The sequence below is a fragment of the Onychostoma macrolepis genome, chromosome 24 (assembly GCF_012432095.1).
Source record: "Onychostoma macrolepis isolate SWU-2019 chromosome 24, ASM1243209v1, whole genome shotgun sequence".
NCBI classification, from domain to species: Eukaryota; Metazoa; Chordata; class Actinopteri; order Cypriniformes; family Cyprinidae; genus Onychostoma; species Onychostoma macrolepis.
This window is the reverse complement of record NC_081178.1, coordinates 24,664,822-24,684,602: the sequence shown is the minus strand read 5'-3', so window position 1 is coordinate 24,684,602 and position 19,781 is coordinate 24,664,822. Positions and strand designations below refer to the sequence as shown.

Genomic DNA, 19,781 nt, shown 5'->3' with positions numbered 1-19,781 from the left:
TCCTGTGATTCAAAGCTGATTTTTCAGCATCATTACTCCAGTCTTCAGTTTCATATGATCCTTCAGAAATCATTCTAATATGACGATTTTCCACTCAAAAACATTATTATCAGTGTTGAAAACACTTGTGCTGCTTCCTTTTGTGGAAACCATGGAAACCAAAACTTTAAGGATTCTTTGATGAATAGAAAAATTCAGAACAACAGCATTTATCTGAAATAAAGATCCTTTGCAACATTATAAATGTCTTTACTGTCAGTTTCAATTATATCTTTGTGTAAACCTCTGCTGTACAGAGCTGTAGAAGAGCTGAAAGGCTGTACACTTGTTATTGTTCCTGCAGTTCAAGGTCACCTATCAAGCCATAACCTGAACCAGCAACGGCATCATTACGTATCACACAAATTAAAGATCTGATATGGGTTTATATATGGCTGCACCTGTTAGTAGCCTCCATCATGAAGAAAAAATATGAGCTTATCTTCTCTCTTAATGACATTCAATCAAGACCATGAACTCATGCCAGACCTGTAATGGGTTTCATTTAGACTATGCGTGCCAATGAGCAGTCACACTGCTGGCCTCTGGACTATAACACACTGTTCTGTCCTGCAAAAGTGTAACACTCCATCTACAGCTTTGAAGTTTCTGAGTTAAAGTTAACACAATGTTCTTACGAAGAGTATTTCTATGATAAATGTTATAGATGTGCAATGGTAAAAAACAAAAACAAAACAAACAAAAAAAATACACAGAAAAACAAAGTACCTGACTGCTTGTTGCGTATACCTCCACATTCTGCACACTCTGTTTCAGCCTCTTTCGTTTTGACTCAAACGTGTCTCCCTGAAAGATGTCGAGACAGGATCCATTAGAAACATTACACCAGATTTAATCATTCATGAAGATTCATCAATTATTTTCAGGAAACTGCACCGATTAATTTGCCTAGTCTTGCTAAATCAGTGCCCCACTATCCCATGAGAAATACAGCAATTTGCAAACTAAATTTTTACATTTTCCAAGTGAGAAAATGTAAGTGGTGCTTGCCTGTGCAAAACTTACCATGCATTTGCTAAGAGCTCTGTTTTTGTAAGTTTAACTGCTTAGAAATTAGGGCCCTATTATTTCTGCGATGCAGAAAACGCAGACAGAATCAAGGAATCTGGTCATAAAAAAAAAAAAAAAAAAAAAAAATTGAAGTCTGTGAGTATTAATTGCGAAAAGACCATTTAAATATGAAGTCTCTGTGTGAATAAGCACCGCAGTTTTGTCTGGTACACACAAACAAACGTGTGTGACACGCATGGTGTTTTCAGCATCTGCCATCTCACTAAATAAGGACATAAACTTAATCTCCAGAGATGCTCTGATAGTCACTTCATGAGCATTTTACCACTTCATGTCAAAACTCATGAGAAAAACTATTGTCAAATATCAAACAGAAACCTAACAACAAAATAAATGTTTGGTTTAACTTGAAGAAATTGTGAGAGAAATACATACAGTAGAATGTACTACTCAAAGTAGAAGTAGTAGTTGTAGTAATAATATAAATTTTTATATTTATTATTTTTCAATAATTTATTTTTAAGGAATAACCACACAATTTTTTCTCCATGATTTAATTTTAACTGTAAACCCTTTATTTGCTAAAAAATTAAAGGAATTGCTTATTTATTATTTATTAATATGTAAAGTTTTATGCCTTCATTTGATTACCACCATTTTTGGTAATAAATTGATAAATCACAGAATTTGGGAAATCATAATGGAATTTGAGAAAAGATAAAACATGTTTCATTGGGCACCTAAAAATATAATTTTTGTTAAACTTTTAATAAACTTTCATGAGTGCGATCACACTTACATATAATCAGATTGAGAAAATAGTAAGATATCTTAAGGGATCAATTTACAATTATTGTAAATCAATAAAATGCACAGCTCACTTACTCCTCTATTGCTGGGGATCTCAGGCATGATGTGGGGCTGCGTCTGTACTGAAGGCAGAGGAGGGTTAATCGCATCGACTCCGCTGTTGGTCTTTTCTGTGCTTTTAGAAAAAGGTAAAGTCATCCGCTCCGGGGCTGGAGGCCTGGGGAACTGCTTAGAAGAGGCTGGTGGTGTGGAGTAGTGGGGTTTGGAAGATGATGACAGACAAGTAGATGACAGAGGCCTCATAACCGCCGTTAGCTTCTGCCAATCCGACCCCTGCTGCCGCTTCGCTGCAAGCATCTCAGTCATGTTCCCATGGTGGGTGTTGGATTTGTTTTTGAAGATTGGCACAAGCTTTGGTCTTGGAAGTGCAGATTGTGACTGGATTTGAGTAAAATGAACATTAGTGGGAGAGGAAGAGGACTGAGTTGCCAAGTTGGAGGATGTCCAGCCTTTCTGGTCAAAAGACAAATCCAAACTGAATCTCTTTTTCTTTTCAGTCTGTTTTCCAGTTGAGTCACACTGACTGTAGCGGTGTTGCGCTGCGTCCCATGGGCAGCTGCTGGGAAGCTGGTTCAGCACAGCTCTGCTGCTGTTTACGGTTGTCACGTTTGCAGCCAGCGGCCCAAAGCACTAAAATTGTAAGGAAAGAGGAGTTTGTGAATAGGGAACTATTTCCTGTGCAAAAGTTCCTGAGTAAGTGTGCAAGTTTGGTTGATTCTGTGCTGATGTCTACAAAAATAAACTTTTAAAGGTTCATTGAAGTTAAATTTACAATTAACTTTATGATTTATGAAATTTATGAAAAAATATTTTAACTACTCCAAAATCAATCAATACGTAAAACTCTATTGGGTGGCAATAAAGACATGATATCTTAAGCCAAAATTGACACAAATTATATAAATAATATATTTATTTTATGCAATAAATCAACTGTAAAATTATGGCTGTGTGCAATATTTTTAAAGATTTTATTATTATTATGGTATTATTTTTGAGTCAAATATTTTCCTTTGCTTAAAAGAAATAACCCACTACAACTATTCAATATTTAAATAATTGCCAATATTTAATTTTACTGATACAATATAGAATTGCTCCAACATGCATTGCAACACTTAAATAACCCAAAAACATACTGTTATATTATGGCAGACTGACTCTGACACACATCTGTGAGCTTTCTCTTTCTCAAGAAAATCCTTTCTGGATAGCGAAATCTGTGAGGTTCCTCTTAGTTAAACAATTATTTGTGCTGAACGTGTATGTTGATAATGATGCTGGCACTAGTATGCTTTAGTACATCCAACATAAATTAACCAGTCAGTTGATCATTGCTGCCTAATGTTGCCATTATCAATCATTACAGTCTATGAGATTAATGAAGGCTCCCTCCACGCCAGCTTTCCATCTGTACTAACAAACAGCACATATAGTGTTTCAAATCACGTTTCTCAACATTTGTCAAAGTTTAATAACATCAACCTTCAGCTCTAGCCAGTATAAATTAAACCTAAACCCATCTGGCTGACTGTTAGACTCTCCTCCATGCGCCAACAACAACTAACAGGAAGAAATGATCTAATGTAGTATCAGGTATTGTTCTTACTGGAAACTCTCACTTGGATTCTACGTAATAAATGTTAAGTGTCAATTATCCAGCAAACTCAAGGATTGTTTGAGTAGGCAGACATCACACCACTTTGCTCACTGTCCATATAAACTCTTCCCATATGTGTGTGATATCATTCGCTCCACTTTCACTGTGAGATTAGACATGTTATTATATTTTGAGAAAGTTTAAGATTTTGCAATTCATCAACTAAACAAGGGATGTTTATTCTTGAACATTTGCAGTTTTAGGAAATGACACTTTTTAAATACTGTATTTATCTTTAAGACAAAGAAAACAATATAAAAAGTGTTGGATCCAATAATCAATGCAATGATATTAAAACTAAAGCTGACGATGTGTCCTCAAAAACTAGATCAAATAACTTGGGTGCCAAAGGCCAATAAATACGTTTTCGATCTCTGTTTATTTGCTCACAAATTTGATCTTTTGCATTTTTTTTTAGACAATGAGAGTAAATAAAGGAATCTCTAAGGAAGAGGGGGAATGTGATGAGGAAATTATATAAGCCTGATCCGGGTCACTGATACACCATTGTGCATCCTGTCAGAGTATGCGCACCCCCCCAAGGCCACGTCTTCGACTAAATATTGCTGTTTGCTATTGAAGTGGATGGAAGCTGCAGTCATTAATAAGCATTGCATGTGCAGTGAAGTGTTTTGAGATGCTGTCTCTTTTGATCACTTACGTAGGCGGTTGATGTATTACATGTCCAAGGACTTCAATCAGCATCAACATTACAGATTTATATGGGAGTAAAAGGGAACATGCTGATCATCTATCTGAAACTGGCCAAGATTTCTTTTAATTTATTCACCATAATTAATCACATTTACTAGATTCTAAATCAGGCCATCAAGGCTGCATGCATAATTAAGAAAATTTGCTTTACAAAATAAATTTAGTTATAAATGAAGATTTAAATGTATATAATAAATGAACTCCAAAAGTGTGGCTAGACACAGGTGTTATATATATTTTTTTTTCAAAGAAATAATTACTGCAGGTCCATTTAAATTTTAATACATTTAAATATTTCATTTTTATTTATAAAATATGGAATTGCTCCAACATAGATTGTAAAAGAGAATGTGCATATCATCTGCCTGTAACTGATCACCATTTATTTTAATTTATTACAATTATAATATATTTAATCACATTTTTAAACATTTTTACTAAATTCTAATTGTGGTTTGACAAATAAATTAAATCAGGTCATCAAAGCTGCATACATAATAGTAAGAAAATGTGCTATACAATAAGTAATCTACTGCAGGTCCATTAATATTTTAATGATTTTAAATATTTTATTTTTATTAATAAAATATGAAAATGCTCCAACATATCATCTGTCTGTAACTGGTCTTTTTTTTTTTTTTAAATCAAGCCATAAAAGCTGCATACATAATAATAAAGAAAAAACAACATGCGGTATCAAATAATTTGTTTTATATTGAGAATAGCATGCCACACCAGTCGACATGGCAGCTTTCCAAAAGTATTTAATGCCTGCAAACCATGTTTCTAATTTCATTTAAAAAGGGATTTCTACTGTCTGCATAATCCGCTTGTTTGTAAAATCTGGATAACACATGCATCTCAATAGTTTTGGAACATCCATAAAGCAACATATCAAGTTTCATCTGTGCTGCAGATGAGCATATTCATAACAAATTGGGAAATGCCAGAAGTAATACTAAGCAGCAGAATGCAGTACTTGATGTCAAATCCAATTGATTGCTACTTTATTGCTATCAGCAGGAGATTACGCTGAGTGACAGCATGTTTGTGTTTATGGACACGTGTGTGTGTGTGTGTGTGTGTGTGTGTGTGTGTGTGTGTGTGTGTGTATGTGTATGTGTGTGTGCAGTACCTGAGTGTCTGGTCTGTTCAGTTCATAGCTGTAGTAGCAAGGCTTGGAGGTCATCCGCACTGAAAAACCGCACACATTCTCCAGTCCGGCCTGCAGATCTGATACGAAGGTTCCCAGCACCCCCTGCAGGTCCACTCTGGGAAAGCACTGTACCGGTTGAATGCGGATGCAGCACAATGGATATCTGAGCAGGAAGTCAAGGATATTTATTGCCAACATAGAAAAAAAAACAAAAACAAAAAAAACTATGCAGTTATAAACAAACAAGATCCAAACACGGGATGATTAAAAATGTTTGGTTTATTTATCTTTGTCCCCGCAACGTGTGATGTAAGTGCAGACCTGATTCATTATGTGCAGAGATCCAGCACAAGTGTGAAAATGGGGGTTATATAATATTAATAATGAGAAACTTGTTTGGGAATTGTGTTCTGGGACTCATTGCACTGGGATGAAACACAGATGAAGTCTGCTCTGACTATCCCTTCAGTATAGAGCATGTATACTGAGTACAGCATGCAGATTTTCTTTAAGTACGGTATTGTTTAAACGTTTGCTTTTTTTTTTAATAAAAGAAAAAAATATTTTCAGTGACAGTAATGTCAATTAAAATATTACAAAATTTTCTAATTCTAATAAATGCTCTTTTTTTTCTAGTCAATTATACCCCAAAAAAAGTTTCATGGTTTCCACAAAAATATGAAGCAGCTAAAATAGTTTCTTGAGCAACAAATCAGGATATCAGAATGATTTCTGAAAGATATTGTGACTAGGGTTGGGTACCGAACTCGGTACTTTTAAGGGTACCGACCGAATTGCGTCGGTACTACCGAGTATCGATTCACACCAAATCATTCGGTACCACATTTCGGTACCTGAGAACGCATTTGGGCGCTTACGAGAGAGACAGAGAGAGAGAGAGAGAGAGACAGACAGAGAGAGAGAGAGAGAGAGAGAGAGAGAGAGAGAGATGATGTCACCACTACAACTCTTTAAAACACAACACAGAGGGCAAACCGAAATGTTCTGACGTGTGCTTAAATTTCTAGGGTCATGGTTTCCGAGAAGACGCGGACAGGATACGGAGTCCATTCATAAGACCGGAATTTACTCTATAGCGCGGAATGCCTAGTGTATGCGAATATTAAAACGCAAAAAGACGGTTTAAATATGAATCCTGCATGTTCCGTTATCCTCGGTATGTATGAATGGCGGAGACGCGGTTTCGTTTACTACACAAATACTGAAGCACACGTGAACTCTGCATCTCACAACATGAACTTACAGGCTGTTAGAGTCACTTCATGAGAATTTTACCATTACATTTGAGAAAACCAGCATATTATATTGTACACACACACTTCACGGCAACCTGTCAAAATAAAAGTGCGGTTTAACACGTAACAGAAATATATTGCTCTTGTATTACTTTTGTACTGTATAATGTACATCTTTATATATTCCACTTACTGAAAAATTAAATAAAACAATTAAATGAAAAAATAATTACAACCACATTAATAACTTAATTGTGGAAAAAAATACAATTATTATTAGAACTTTTTAAAGGAATATTCACACAATTTTTCTACCATGTATTAATTTTAACAGTAAACCTCTGTTTGTTTGCCAAAAATAAAATGGTTTCATTTTCATATGATTAAAAATAAATAAATGTTTAATGTCTTCATTTGATTATCAGAAAAATAAAACCCAAAAATGTCTGGAAGAAAAAAAATTCTAGGGCCCTATTGTTAAAAATGTTGAAATTGAGAGTTTTGGACTTATTTTTCACTGAAATAAATGTTTTGTTATTACACAGAGAGAGTCCGGCATCAATTTCAGGTACCGGTACTGCACCGATACCGGTTCAAATGTGAACGGTACCCAACCCTAATTGTGACACTGAAGACTGGAATAATGATGATAAAATACACATTTACACCACAGGAATAAATTACATTTTAAAATAGACTAACAGAGAGAGAGAGAGAGACAGACAGAGAGAGAGAGAGAGAGAGAGAGAGAGAGAGATGATGTCACCACTACAACTCTTTAAAACACAACACAGAGGGCAAACCGAAATGTTCTGACGTGTGCTTAAATTTCTAGGGTCATGGTTTCCGAGAAGACGCGGACAGGATACGGAGTCCATTCATAAGACCGAATTTACTCTATAGCGGAATGCCTAGTGTATGCGAATATTAAAAGCAAAAGACGGTTTAAATATGAATCCTGCATGTTCCGTTATCCTCGGTATGTATGAATGGCGGAGACGCGGTTTCGTTTACTACACAAATACTGAAGCACACGTGAACTCTGCATCTCACAACATGAACTTACAGGCTGTTAGAGTCACTTCATGAGAATTTTACCATTACATTTGAGAAAACCAGCATATTATATTGTACACACACACTTCACGGCAACCTGTCAAAATAAAAGTGCGGTTTAACACGTAACAGAAATATATTGCTCTTGTATTACTTTTGTACTGTATAATGTACATCTTTATATATTCCACTTACTGAAAAAATTAAATAAAACAATTAAATGAAAAAAATAATTACAACCACATTAATAACTTAATTGTGGAAAAAAAATACAATTATTATTAGAACTTTTTTTAAAGGAATATTCACACAATTTTTCTACCATGTATTAATTTTAACAGTAAACCTCTGTTTGTTTGCCAAAAAATAAAATGGTTTCATTTTCATATGATTAAAAATAAATAAATGTTTAATGTCTTCATTTGATTATCAGAAAAAATAAAACCCAAAAATGTCTGGAAGAAAAAAAAAATTCTAGGGCCCTATTGTTAAAAATGTTGAAATTGAGAGTTTTGGACTTATTTTTTCACTGAAATAAATGTTTTTGTTATTACACAGAGAGAGTAAAGTACCGAAAAAAGGTACCGTTGGGTACCGGTGCAATTTCAGGTACCGGTACGTACCGATACCGGTTCAAATGTGAACGGTACCCAACCCTAATTGTGACACTGAAGACTGGAATAATGATGATAAAAATACACATTTACACCACAGGAATGAATTACATTTTAAAATAGACTAACATAGAAAACAGTTATTTTAAATTGGAATAATATTTCACAATATTACTGTTTTTACTGTATCGTTGATAAAATAAATGCAGCTTTGCTAAGACTTTTTAAAAGCACTTGACCTTCTATTTATGTAGCAACCAGAATAAATCATTTCTAACATCCGATTCTTGACCCATCATTTAATTGTACTGCCATCAGCATTTTCCCAAAATTGGAGTAATATTTTTAAAATAACCATGTAACCATTGAGAGGATAATTGTACATTGAAATTAATGCAATGCAATAAGGTCATGTGGCAACAATGTATCATACTAACGTTTGAAATGTTGCATAATGCAAACTGTTTCACATGTTGGCAGTGTTCAGTGTACATACTGTAGCACAGCATGTGATGCAAGTTCTGCAGTCTGTACATTCTGAAGAGTACAACCCATCTCATCATGTCCACTAGGTGTCATTATCATGTTGCATGAATGTCAATCAACACAGTCTGCTGTACCACTATTCACATTCAATTTGTAAACCAGCAATATAATTTATGTCTGAAAAACAATTTATTTTTCTAGCAAAAATGCCTTCTGATTGATGATCAAATTAAAAGTGTGATGCTGTAAATGGAGCACAAGCACAAAAAGATCATATATTGTTGTTTTGGACAAGATTGTACCATTTTACTGAGAGCAAATAGTCGAGGGAAGCGACCATTAACTAAAACCTTTACTAAAGGATACGTGAACAGCTTTTCACCTATTGGTTTAAAGTACACACTGCAGTAGACGACTTCCTCTTCACTTACTGAGGGCAGCTGATATCCATACTAAACCAAGAGAGAAACAGTTAAAGAGACAGACAGAAGAGCTAGACTGAGAGTTACAGAGAGACAGGAACATTAATACAGTGACATTAAGTAAAAGTTTTTTAATGGGCAAATTATCTTGCGTTTGTCGGTGTTTGTGTATATTTGTAAGCAAGCTAGCACTTTCAAACTAAATATTTGGATGTGATTTAGGTTTAAACAGATGGTGTGTATACAATATAAACGGGTAATCGTGCATGTCTGCACATACATACAAATTTTGTTTGATAAAGCTAAGCCCCACGACTGAGTCTGTTTGTGATCAAAGGTTACATTGTGACCTCTAAACCAAACAGAAGTGGATCAGAGTGCTGAAAACACACACACACACACACACACACACACACAGTCTTGTATGTGCAAACACACATTCACAGACTGGCAAGAGAGTGCAACACTTCCAGAGTCTCAGCAATCTAGCACCAGGATGATGGTTAATTTACAAACTGTAAGCAACAAAAGCTGCGTCAGACACTGGGACACCATTAAATATCAAGCCATGTTGTTGTATTTGAGTGCAGCCCTGTGAATAAATCAAAAACCCTGAAACTCTCTAATGATCTGTAAATTGCTTGTGAGAACTGTTCTGAATTTGTTGGGAATGAATTATGATGCATAAATCACAATAACTCACAAGTAACCCACACAACTCCAGTCCGAAAATTAACGTCTTGTCAAGTGAAAAGCTGTGTGTTCAGAATAAACAAACCATTCAAGACATTTTAACCTCAAACTGGTCTTCATAATATCGATTCTCCAGAAAAAAGGTCTACCTGTCTGAATCAGGAGAGAAATCTGCACAGATCAAGCACTGTTTACAAGCAAAAACTGAACACCACTTGTGCTACAGACATGAAATAAATTATGGGGCTTATTGTGGAGAGGTGTGCACTATTATTTTTTTCAGGTGGTACTGTTTACCATGTTGTTCCAGTGCTTTTGAAACTCCATGTAAGATTGGAATGGGCTTTCCTGTGGAATCCTGCGACTGATGCTAATGATTTGGCCTTTCTTCATACTGTTCACACACACACACACACAGAGAGAGAGAGAGAGAGAAAACAATGAAGGAAAAGGATTGGTATTAAGCAGTCTATTTGCACATACACACACCTTGGCAGAACGTGGCACCAATTATTTGGCATGAGTGTATCCAGCACAACATCATTAGTGTGGAGGAACTTTTTCACCACAGGAGCAGGAATATCAAAATCATGTATCTTGCAGAAGACAGACAAGCATAAATTAACACCACACAAGAAAACAGGAACAAGAAATATTGCAATCCGATACAACTTTGACTATAGTTCATGTCTTACTGTGAATAACTGATCTCATTTATGCCATTTATTATTTTAATAATGTGTTAACAGCTATTTGTTAAAATAAAATAACTTACCTTATTATTAAAGTATAATGACTACTTAAAATAAAATAATTTACCAAATGATTTTATGCAAATATATCAGGGGTGGTGAACGTCGGTGCTGGAGAGCCGCAGCCCTGCAGAGTTTTGCTTCAACCCTAATCAAACACACCTGAACAAGCTAATCAAGGTCTGAACAGTTACTAGGAAGCTACAGGCAGGTGAGTTTTAATTAGGGTTGGAGCTGAACTCTGCAGGGCTACGGCAGGTTCACCACCCCTGAAATATATGATATATGTATCATAGCTATATATGCAAAAAGTAGAAATGCATTATTATATGTGACCGTCAACCACAAAACCAGTCATACGGGTCAATTTTGTGAAATAGAGATTTATAAATCATATGAAAGCTGAATAAATAAGCTTTCCATTGATGTATTGTTTGTTAGGATAGGGCAATATTTGTACAATAAAATCTGAGGGTGCAAAAAACTCTAAATATTGAGAAAACTGCCTTTAAAGTTGTCCAAATTAAGTTCTTAGCAATGTATATTACTAAACAAAAATTACGTTTTGACATATACAATGTATTTTTGGCTATTGCTACAAAAATACCAGAGCTACTTATGACTGGTTTTGTGGTCCACATATATTTAAACATGAATATGTTTGTAATGAATATACTAAAATATACATAGAATTCATTACTGAAATTATTATATATGATTTATATTTGCAATGATTTATTTATATTTCATATGCAAATAGTTTAAATTAACATTTAACTTACCTCATCAATTTATTAGATGTATTTTAGTATATTCATAACATTTGTGTAAATCGATTATGAATAATGATTCCTTTTTATGCACATGTACTTCATGTATACATATTATTTAAATGCAAATTTGTCATATACTAAACAGTTTACAATAATGGTTAAATAATCTTGTTACAACAAAATGAATATAACAAACAAGCACACCACTTGGGTGCAGCTAGTCAGCCGAATCAAAAGCTTTTCCTTCTCCTGTCCACTCGGCACAATCAGGTTGACGTAAGGTAGATAACTGACTAAGGCACAGGACATGAACTGAGGCAAATACGTAATGCATGACAACGGCAGTAAACTGGTTCATAGGCCATAAGAGGCTAGACTGGAGCTTGTGAAAGCAGGCTGGAGGTGTTTGAATTCTTACCACAGCTGGAGGAAGTCTGACTGTGTTGGCTTCCACACTGACACACAATTGAGTCTCAGTGATACTCAGCTCAAGCACTGTGAATCAATATACAACAGTATGGATGTTAGCACGAGTGAGTAAGATTGAGAAAACATCTGTCTGACATCAGTGAACTGTGAAAGTCATCCAGGCTTTAGGGTAGAACGCAACGTGATAAACTGTGGCTTAATATGTGACTCCAAAAGAACAAATGTGACCCTGGACGACAAAACCAGTCTTAAGCGTCAAATTGAGATTTATAATCATCTGAAAGCTGAATAAGCTTTCCACTGATGTATGGTTTGTTAGGATCGGACAATATTTGCCGAGATACAACTATTTGAAAATCTGGAATCTGAGGGTGCAAAAAAATCTAAATATTGAGAAAATCGCCGTTAAAGTTGTCCAAATGAAGTTCTTAGCAATGCATATTACTAATCAAAAAATTAAGTTTTGATACAATTACAGTAATAAATTTACAAAATATCTTCATGGAACATGATCTTTACTTAATATCCTAATGATTTTTGGCATAAAATAAAAATCGATCATTTTGACCCATACAGTGTATTTTTGGCTATTCCTACAAATATACCCCAGCGACTTAAGACTGGTTTTGTGCTCCAGGGTCACAAATGATTCTAGGATAAAGAAAAAGGAGTACTGTACATAATGAGCTAACAGTGAGCAAAACAGCAGATATTGAAAATATATTGTTTTCACTATTAGAAATACATTTAAATGTTTTTTTTTATACAAGTACTCAACCACCTTAGTCACTCCTTGCCTGCGATCAAGAATAAATCACAGTCTAGCAGTGCAAATACAAATGGCAGTGTATCTTGCCAAAGTATACAGACGCCTCCCACCTACCAACCGCATTGAGTTTTCCAGAGTCACTGAGGAAATCTTTTTCTGGGAAAGAAGGAAAAGTCATTGTTACTCTAAGATGATGAAACAAACTGCATTGAGATTTCTGTGTAATTCATTAAATGCTATGTGATGGGGGAGTGTTGCAATCTGGTAAGATCATTAAGAAAAATTTTTGATGACGTGTTTTAAAGAACTATCATATTTACTAAGAAAGATGGGTCACACTTTATATTAGGTGGCTTTAACTACTATGTACTTACATGAAAAAATAAGTACAATGTACTTATTGTGGTCATATTGTATTGCAAAACACTTTTGCTGCTATTGAGGGGGATACGGGTAGGTTAGGGACAGGTTTGGTGGTATGGGTAGGTTTAAGGGTGGGTTAAGGTGTAAGGGATGGATCATTATAAATGTAATTACAGAAATTAATTACAGATGTAATTACATATAGGTATTTTAAAAAATATAAGTACAATGTAAAAACATGTATGTACACAATAAGTGCATTGTACCAAATGATTAATTTAAATGTAAGTACATAGTAGTTAAGGCCACCTAATATAAAGTGGGACCGAAATATGTAATTATAGTAAATTATCTCTGATATTGAACTCCAAATACTTCTGAGAGCCATGAACGCAGCTTTAGCTGAGCTCAAGGACGGCACCACACACTTTTTCAAGGCACGGCCTCCAACACAAGGCCATCAAACGGTCTGATTATCTTATCACGCACTCATTTTAACTTGCGCATGTATTTTTTTAATACCCATCAAACAATAGTGAACGACCTTCTAATTGACTCTTGATTATAAGCATCACACATACTTTCCAAATTAATTAGAATTACTTTAATTAGTAACTGTAATTATGGCACGTTAAACTGGCACAGTGATAATGTGTGCTCATTTCTATTAAACTGGGATGAGCTAACACATGCTGACCTTCAGCCAAGGCAATAAAAATATTAGCTCAGTAAAGATGAAAGGATCATCCAGTCTTAGACTCAATGAATTACTCATGCCTGTACTAGAAAGAAGGCTCAAGGTGAAGCGACAGTTTACACACCAGCTAAATAAGCCACAAAGTGAACTTTACCCTCAGTCTACACTAGTGAATGACTGCCTTCACATTCAGTGAGCAATAATTGTGTACCATGCACAGGCAAAATTCAGCTTGATTTAAAACATGGAAATGTTTCAGGCTCTTGCAAGTATACTGACTCTGGGATATTGCCCCTCACCTGCTATTAGATATTGCCCTGCTTTGTTCCATTTAGGGGCCAGTCTAGCAGTCACCGAATAAGACAAACATGTCTGCAGAATGGCAGGATATACCCTTTGAGAAGGTGTGAGCTACAAGACAATACGAAACAGCACAAATGCTATGTTAGGCAAAAGTGGCCCATACCGTACTCAGATCTGTTTATTCATAACAGTGTGAATAGCACAACTCACATGAAATCTGATCTTTTCGATTCTAGCATTTGTGGTCCTAAATCAGATACAGGTCTTATGTTTTGCAATGCAACCTGAGTCTTAACATTTTTTTTTTTTAATTCCTTCAATTCTGCAGTCATTTATAACTGTTCAATATTTTAAATAATTATTTACTATCTACTGTAGAATTTGACATTTGCTCATATATATGCATTCAAAATAAATGCTGTTCTTTTGAATATTTAAATATCACAGCTTCCACATACATATTAAACAGCTGTATTTGAATCCATCTTTTTGACTGATGGCAATAATACGAAATGTATCTTAAGCAGCAAATCAGCACATTAGAATGATTTTTGAAGGATAATGTAACATTAAAGACTGCAGTAATGTTGCTGAAAATTTAGCTTTGCATCACATTAATGAATTATATTTTACAATATATTCATATAGGACAACAATTATTTTTAATAATAATAGTATTTCACAATTTTATTGTTTTTATTGTATTTTTGATCAAATGAATCCAGTCTTGGTTATGTTTATTGAAGGAGACTTTCAAAAACGTTAAAAAAAAAATCTTACTGATCCCATACTTTTGAACTATAGTGTATGTTTTGATGCAGTGGAGACACATTTCAGGCCAGTCAAATAGTGTAGGGTCAGACTGAACTCATGGAGCAACAGGTATTTGAGACGTTTTTCTGGACAAACAAGATAGATTCTCTTTCTTTAAACTAACCTGTAGACCATGTTTCTGTGCAAAATCCTGGATGATACCGCTCTTGTAAAATGCAATCTAAGAAAAAGTGCAGGGAACAAAGAGAATCAGAATGGATAGTTAAACAAAAATAGCACGTTTAGGCTACTACATCAAACACTGACCAAAGCTAGTGATCTAGTGAAACACACAAAACTTCATTCAGAACTTCATTCAGTCATTTCATTGAGTTGCATCGATACAAAGGCACGTCGCCTTTCTCCTTTTGGCTACACACGTACAAAAGCCATGGAAGTTACATAAGAACAACATAGTCAATTATTCACCAGTGAACCCACTAAAGTCTGACAGCACATTCACAACATTTGTAAATGTGCATCAGATTCAAATCAAAGGCGCTACTGAAGGTATCACAGGCATCTTGTTAGCTGCTTTTGACACACTGTGTGCAGTGCTGATTTAATTGGCCTTAGTTCAGGACAGGAAAGGAGATGACGGAGTGTGTGGAATGTGCCTCAAATATTTTGCTTTGCACGGGACATGCCTTTGCACGAGCTGTGCTGACACGCACACACACAGGCACCCTCAGATGAAAAGTCACGCATATGCAACAACATAAACTTCACTGACAGGTGCACATGCACGCAAGGTGATGCACATATCACGAACACTGAGGGAAAAAGAAGAACATGTTTGGACAGGAAAAGCAATATAAATCATAAATGTTTTGAGTGAGATGGACTTTTTTTAGATAATTCATTTTGGCGTTAATTCAAATCATATTTAAATATAATTATGTTAAATTTTATTGAAAACAATTTTATGAGCAAGAGAACTTGCCTTTTATGTACTGTATGTAGGAATACAACTGAGAGACAAATAATTATGGCTGCTAGGTGTACTAAACAATAAATATTTCTTCAGCCTTATTTCTGCCTGCATACATCGTGAATCTATGGAAGCTAGGTACTTGTGACTTTTTATCTCGCAATTCAGTCACTTTTTCTCAGAATTTTAACTTTTTTCAGTCATGGAATAAAATGAAAAATAAAAAGGTAATTGAGACTTTTTATGTCACAATTACTTTTATATCTTGCAATTTTCAGCGTGAACTGTGAGATATAAAGCAGGCTGGTCTACTTTCTAAGGTCACAGGACAATTATTAATTATTAATAATTATTTAAAAAAACTTTTTTTTTTCTCAATTTAAAGCTGGCTGTAAGTATAACTAATATCACAAAATATATCATACTTACAGTCATAATAACAGTGATGCCCCCAAATTGGCCCAACACAGGAGAAGCAACAATGTCTGAATGCAAGAGAACAAGCTCCCTAAAAGACAGAGGGAAAAGGCTTTGACACTTCAGAGGTCAAGATAATAATAATCTGGATTCATTCTAGACAGCTCTGTTCAGCTGATTTCACAGGCTGAAGCAGTAGTGTAATGTTTTATATAATTAACCCTGCTGTTGTGTTAAAAAATCCGGGTACCACTTTTGTGTTGGGGGTCCATTGGTTTCCATTCGCCAAAAATCAACAATATAAAAAACACAGAAAAGTTTTGAAAAATACATAAAACCTATTGCAGCTTGTAAGAGATATATAATATAAAAGTAATAAATTATGAACTTCTTCTATATTAAAAAATCTAATTATTATTGGGTTTTTAGGCCTACTTGTAGTGACTATTTGCACATTGAGGGGCACAAAACAACAACTAAGTATAAATAGTATAGTATCATTTGTACTTAAAAAAATATTTATTTATTTTTGCAAATAGTAATTATCCCTATTTGCACTTGGTATAGATAACCTCTGCCTTTTTATGTCTGGTTCTTTCTTTTTTCTTGTTTTTTTTCTCAAAGTGCTGATTTTTGGTGAATTGCATGAAACCCGAGCATGTTTTAGTACAGCCTTTCCAAATCACATCTGTGTGTCTAAACTTTGCATGCACATTCATGGCCCTATATGAGAAAAAGCCATAAAATCTCCAAAGGAAATAAATAGTTTAACCAATGTTTCAAGCAGTTAAAAAAATCGAGTAAGGTAGTCAAAAGGTAGGCCTACACAGGCACGTGCAGAAGGGGGCTTGAGCCCCTGCCCTTTTTCAAAATTATTAAAAAGTGCCCCTCTCTGACAAATAGCAATGATATTGGTCAATAAAACAAAATGCATTTGAATTCTAATTAACATGACAATTTGTACAAAACAGTAACTATTTGCTCAAAAGTCGGAAAATTCCTGTTTATTTTTACATATCTGTCAATCTGAGGCGTAGTTATGGGATGCGTGTGTTTTGCTCGACTGATATTCCAGTCTGTTCAGAAACCGAGGCTCTCGAGCCATATATGGTTCTCTCAGTGATTGCCTATGGGTCGACGGAAGGAGAAAATAAACCAAACAATATTTTAAACATTTTTCATCAATAATCAAAGCTAGTGTGTCGATTTAATAAAAAATCCATATATTATATATTTTAGAATATTACATAATTCATCAATGCCCGTTTATCATGTATAATACACCAGCCAATCATGATCTGGCACAAGAAGTTCACATTTCATTGGACAATAATGTGAAGTGGAGCGGTTATTTTCCGTTCGTATTCATAAATCGGTTGAAAATTACATGGGACAGACGAGCTTATTTGTGGAGCGATCTGGATCTGTGGTTTGTCTCATTTTATAAATCAAATTACATCGCTGGGAAAATTGATGCTAAATGACTACAAAAGCACGGCGCAAAACCGTGCAGCACCAAAAGTCGCAGTAATGGTAATCAGTAGGCTATTCAGTTCACTTATATTTATGTATGACATACACCGTTCACTATTTGATGAAACTATCATAGTTATTTAAGCCCAAGTGCCACCTACAGGCCTATTATGTGAAGTGTAGGCTGGCGAAATGGTGACGTGAAAGAACTTTATCATCTTACCATTTTTGATAATTATGCAGCATTATGAAAGTGTCTTATGCTCATCAAGCCTGCATTTATTTGATCAAAAATACAGAAAAAAACTGTAGCCTAATATTGCGAAATATTATTACAATTTAATAGAATGTTTTTCGTTTATTATTTTAATATACTTTTATACTATTTTAATAAAATATCATTTATTTCTGTGATTCAAAGTTGAATTTTCAGCATCATTACTCCATTCTTATGCATGGTCCTTAAGAAATCATTCTAATATGCTGATTTATTATCAATGTTGGAAACAGTTGTGCTGCTTTATTTTTATTTTTATTTATTTATTGGAACCTGTGATACTTTTTTGGGGTTCATTGATAAATACAATTTTAAAAAGAACAGCATTTATTCAAAACAGAGATGTTTTCTAACAATAATCAATCTTTACTATCACTGTTTCTATCAATTTAACAAATCCTTGCTGAATAAAAACTAATTGCTTTCAAAAACAAAAAATAAAAATACTGACCTTAAGCTTTTGAAAGGTAGAATACATTGTTATGCTGTTCTTATTTAACTTTTTATTAATCAAAGAACCCTGAAAAAGGTATCACAGGCTTCCAACATTGATAATAAATCAGCATAGCATAAAATGCATTAAGTAAATTAATAAAGTATATTAAAATTTTGATCAAATAAATGCAGGCTTGATGATTATAAGTGACTTCTTGCAAAAATATAAAATAGTAATGTATCCAAACCTTTGACCTATATTTTTTTCCCCCTCATGTTGCCACTTTTTACATTTGAGCCCCTGCCCCTGAGGAACTCTCTGCACGTCCCTGGGCCTACATATAATATCAAACCTCAAAATATAAAGATCTAACAACAAGGACAACAAGGGTCTAATCACACTTTATGTGCCTTTCATCACATGTGTTTATACTTAGCCTACCTGTAATGTGTAATGTGTTGTGTGTGTGTGTGTGTGTGTGTGTGTGTGTAGGTTATATATAAATAGCATTTCTAGATCAATCACGAATTTGTGATAACCTGTACACATTATAGTTATCTTTTCACCTGCAGGTTTTCACTTGTTTGTCTCTCAACTCTGCTTCATCGTAACTGTTCGGGAAGAACAGATTTACACAAAATAAATTCCTCAGGTCAGGAAGATTGAGGAAAAACAAAGACTGCGTCCCACTTCCACTCATTCTGAAAAGAAAATTGTGAGGGTTAACACTTATCTGTGACCAAAATAAACTATTATTGGTTAATCAGACAAAATATTTTGGTCCAAAGACAATATGAAATTGTGCGCATATTCTGTCAGAAATTACCTCAGATACGACAAAACTCTGTTATAACTCTGAAAAAGTGTATTAACGTTACGTACATTGTGTTGACCGAAAGAAAGAAAGAAAGAAAGAAAGAAAGAAAGAAAGGGTTAGTTTTACCTCAGTTTCAGGTTATACAACAGTAAGTGCTGAGGTACTTTACTAGAGCGCGAGCTTTTGGCGGCAAGAATGAGTCATTGCGGCTCGCGTGACAGTATTTCAAGTCAATACACTTATCTGACAGAACCACCTAAACAAGAATAACAGGCGGCTAAAATGGCTTTAAGTGCAACCCCCACTTCATCTTGACTAACGGACATCACTAGATTAACGTGATGGCGATAAACGCAACGCTTCCGTATTGCGTGAGAACTATGCTCTCGTGAACTTTCGTGAACTTTTGCTGAGTTCGTGAGCAACTTCACCGAAACATATGACCCAGTGAGCTGATTGACAGCCCTCGGTCCAATCAAAACAGACACGCTAGGCAACCCCAGCGTGATATCATCCAATCAGATTTCGTCCTG

The 19,781-nt window shown here is 34.8% G+C and overlaps 1 protein-coding gene across 2 annotated transcripts in view; it reads right to left on the bottom strand.

The window, feature by feature from the left end:
* LOC131533137 (uncharacterized protein C18orf63-like) overlaps positions 1-19,675 on the bottom strand; it is a 57,714-nt gene extending 38,039 nt beyond the window's left edge. Inside the window, exons 1-13 of one of the 2 annotated variants that reach the window (XM_058765244.1) lie at positions 19,375-19,675; positions 18,998-19,132; positions 16,258-16,336; positions 15,022-15,078; positions 14,081-14,192; positions 12,836-12,877; positions 11,942-12,018; positions 10,488-10,594; positions 10,296-10,392; positions 9,250-9,335; positions 5,451-5,634; positions 1,957-2,571; positions 769-846 (exon numbers count right to left, since the gene is read on the bottom strand). In XM_058765244.1, coding sequence (XP_058621227.1) covers positions 769-846; positions 1,957-2,571; positions 5,451-5,634; positions 9,250-9,335; positions 10,296-10,392; positions 10,488-10,594; positions 11,942-12,018; positions 12,836-12,877; positions 14,081-14,192; positions 15,022-15,078; positions 16,258-16,336; positions 18,998-19,131 — 1,668 coding nt within the window. In that variant the 5' untranslated portion in view covers position 19,132; positions 19,375-19,675. Of the gene's footprint in view, positions 1-768; positions 847-1,956; positions 2,572-5,450; positions 5,635-9,249; positions 9,336-10,295; positions 10,393-10,487; positions 10,595-11,941; positions 12,019-12,831; positions 12,878-14,080; positions 14,193-15,021; positions 15,079-16,257; positions 16,337-18,997; positions 19,133-19,374 lie in introns of both variants that reach the window. The other variant, XM_058765245.1, reaches the window with a different exon arrangement.
* Positions 19,676-19,781: the final 106 nt, after the last annotated feature.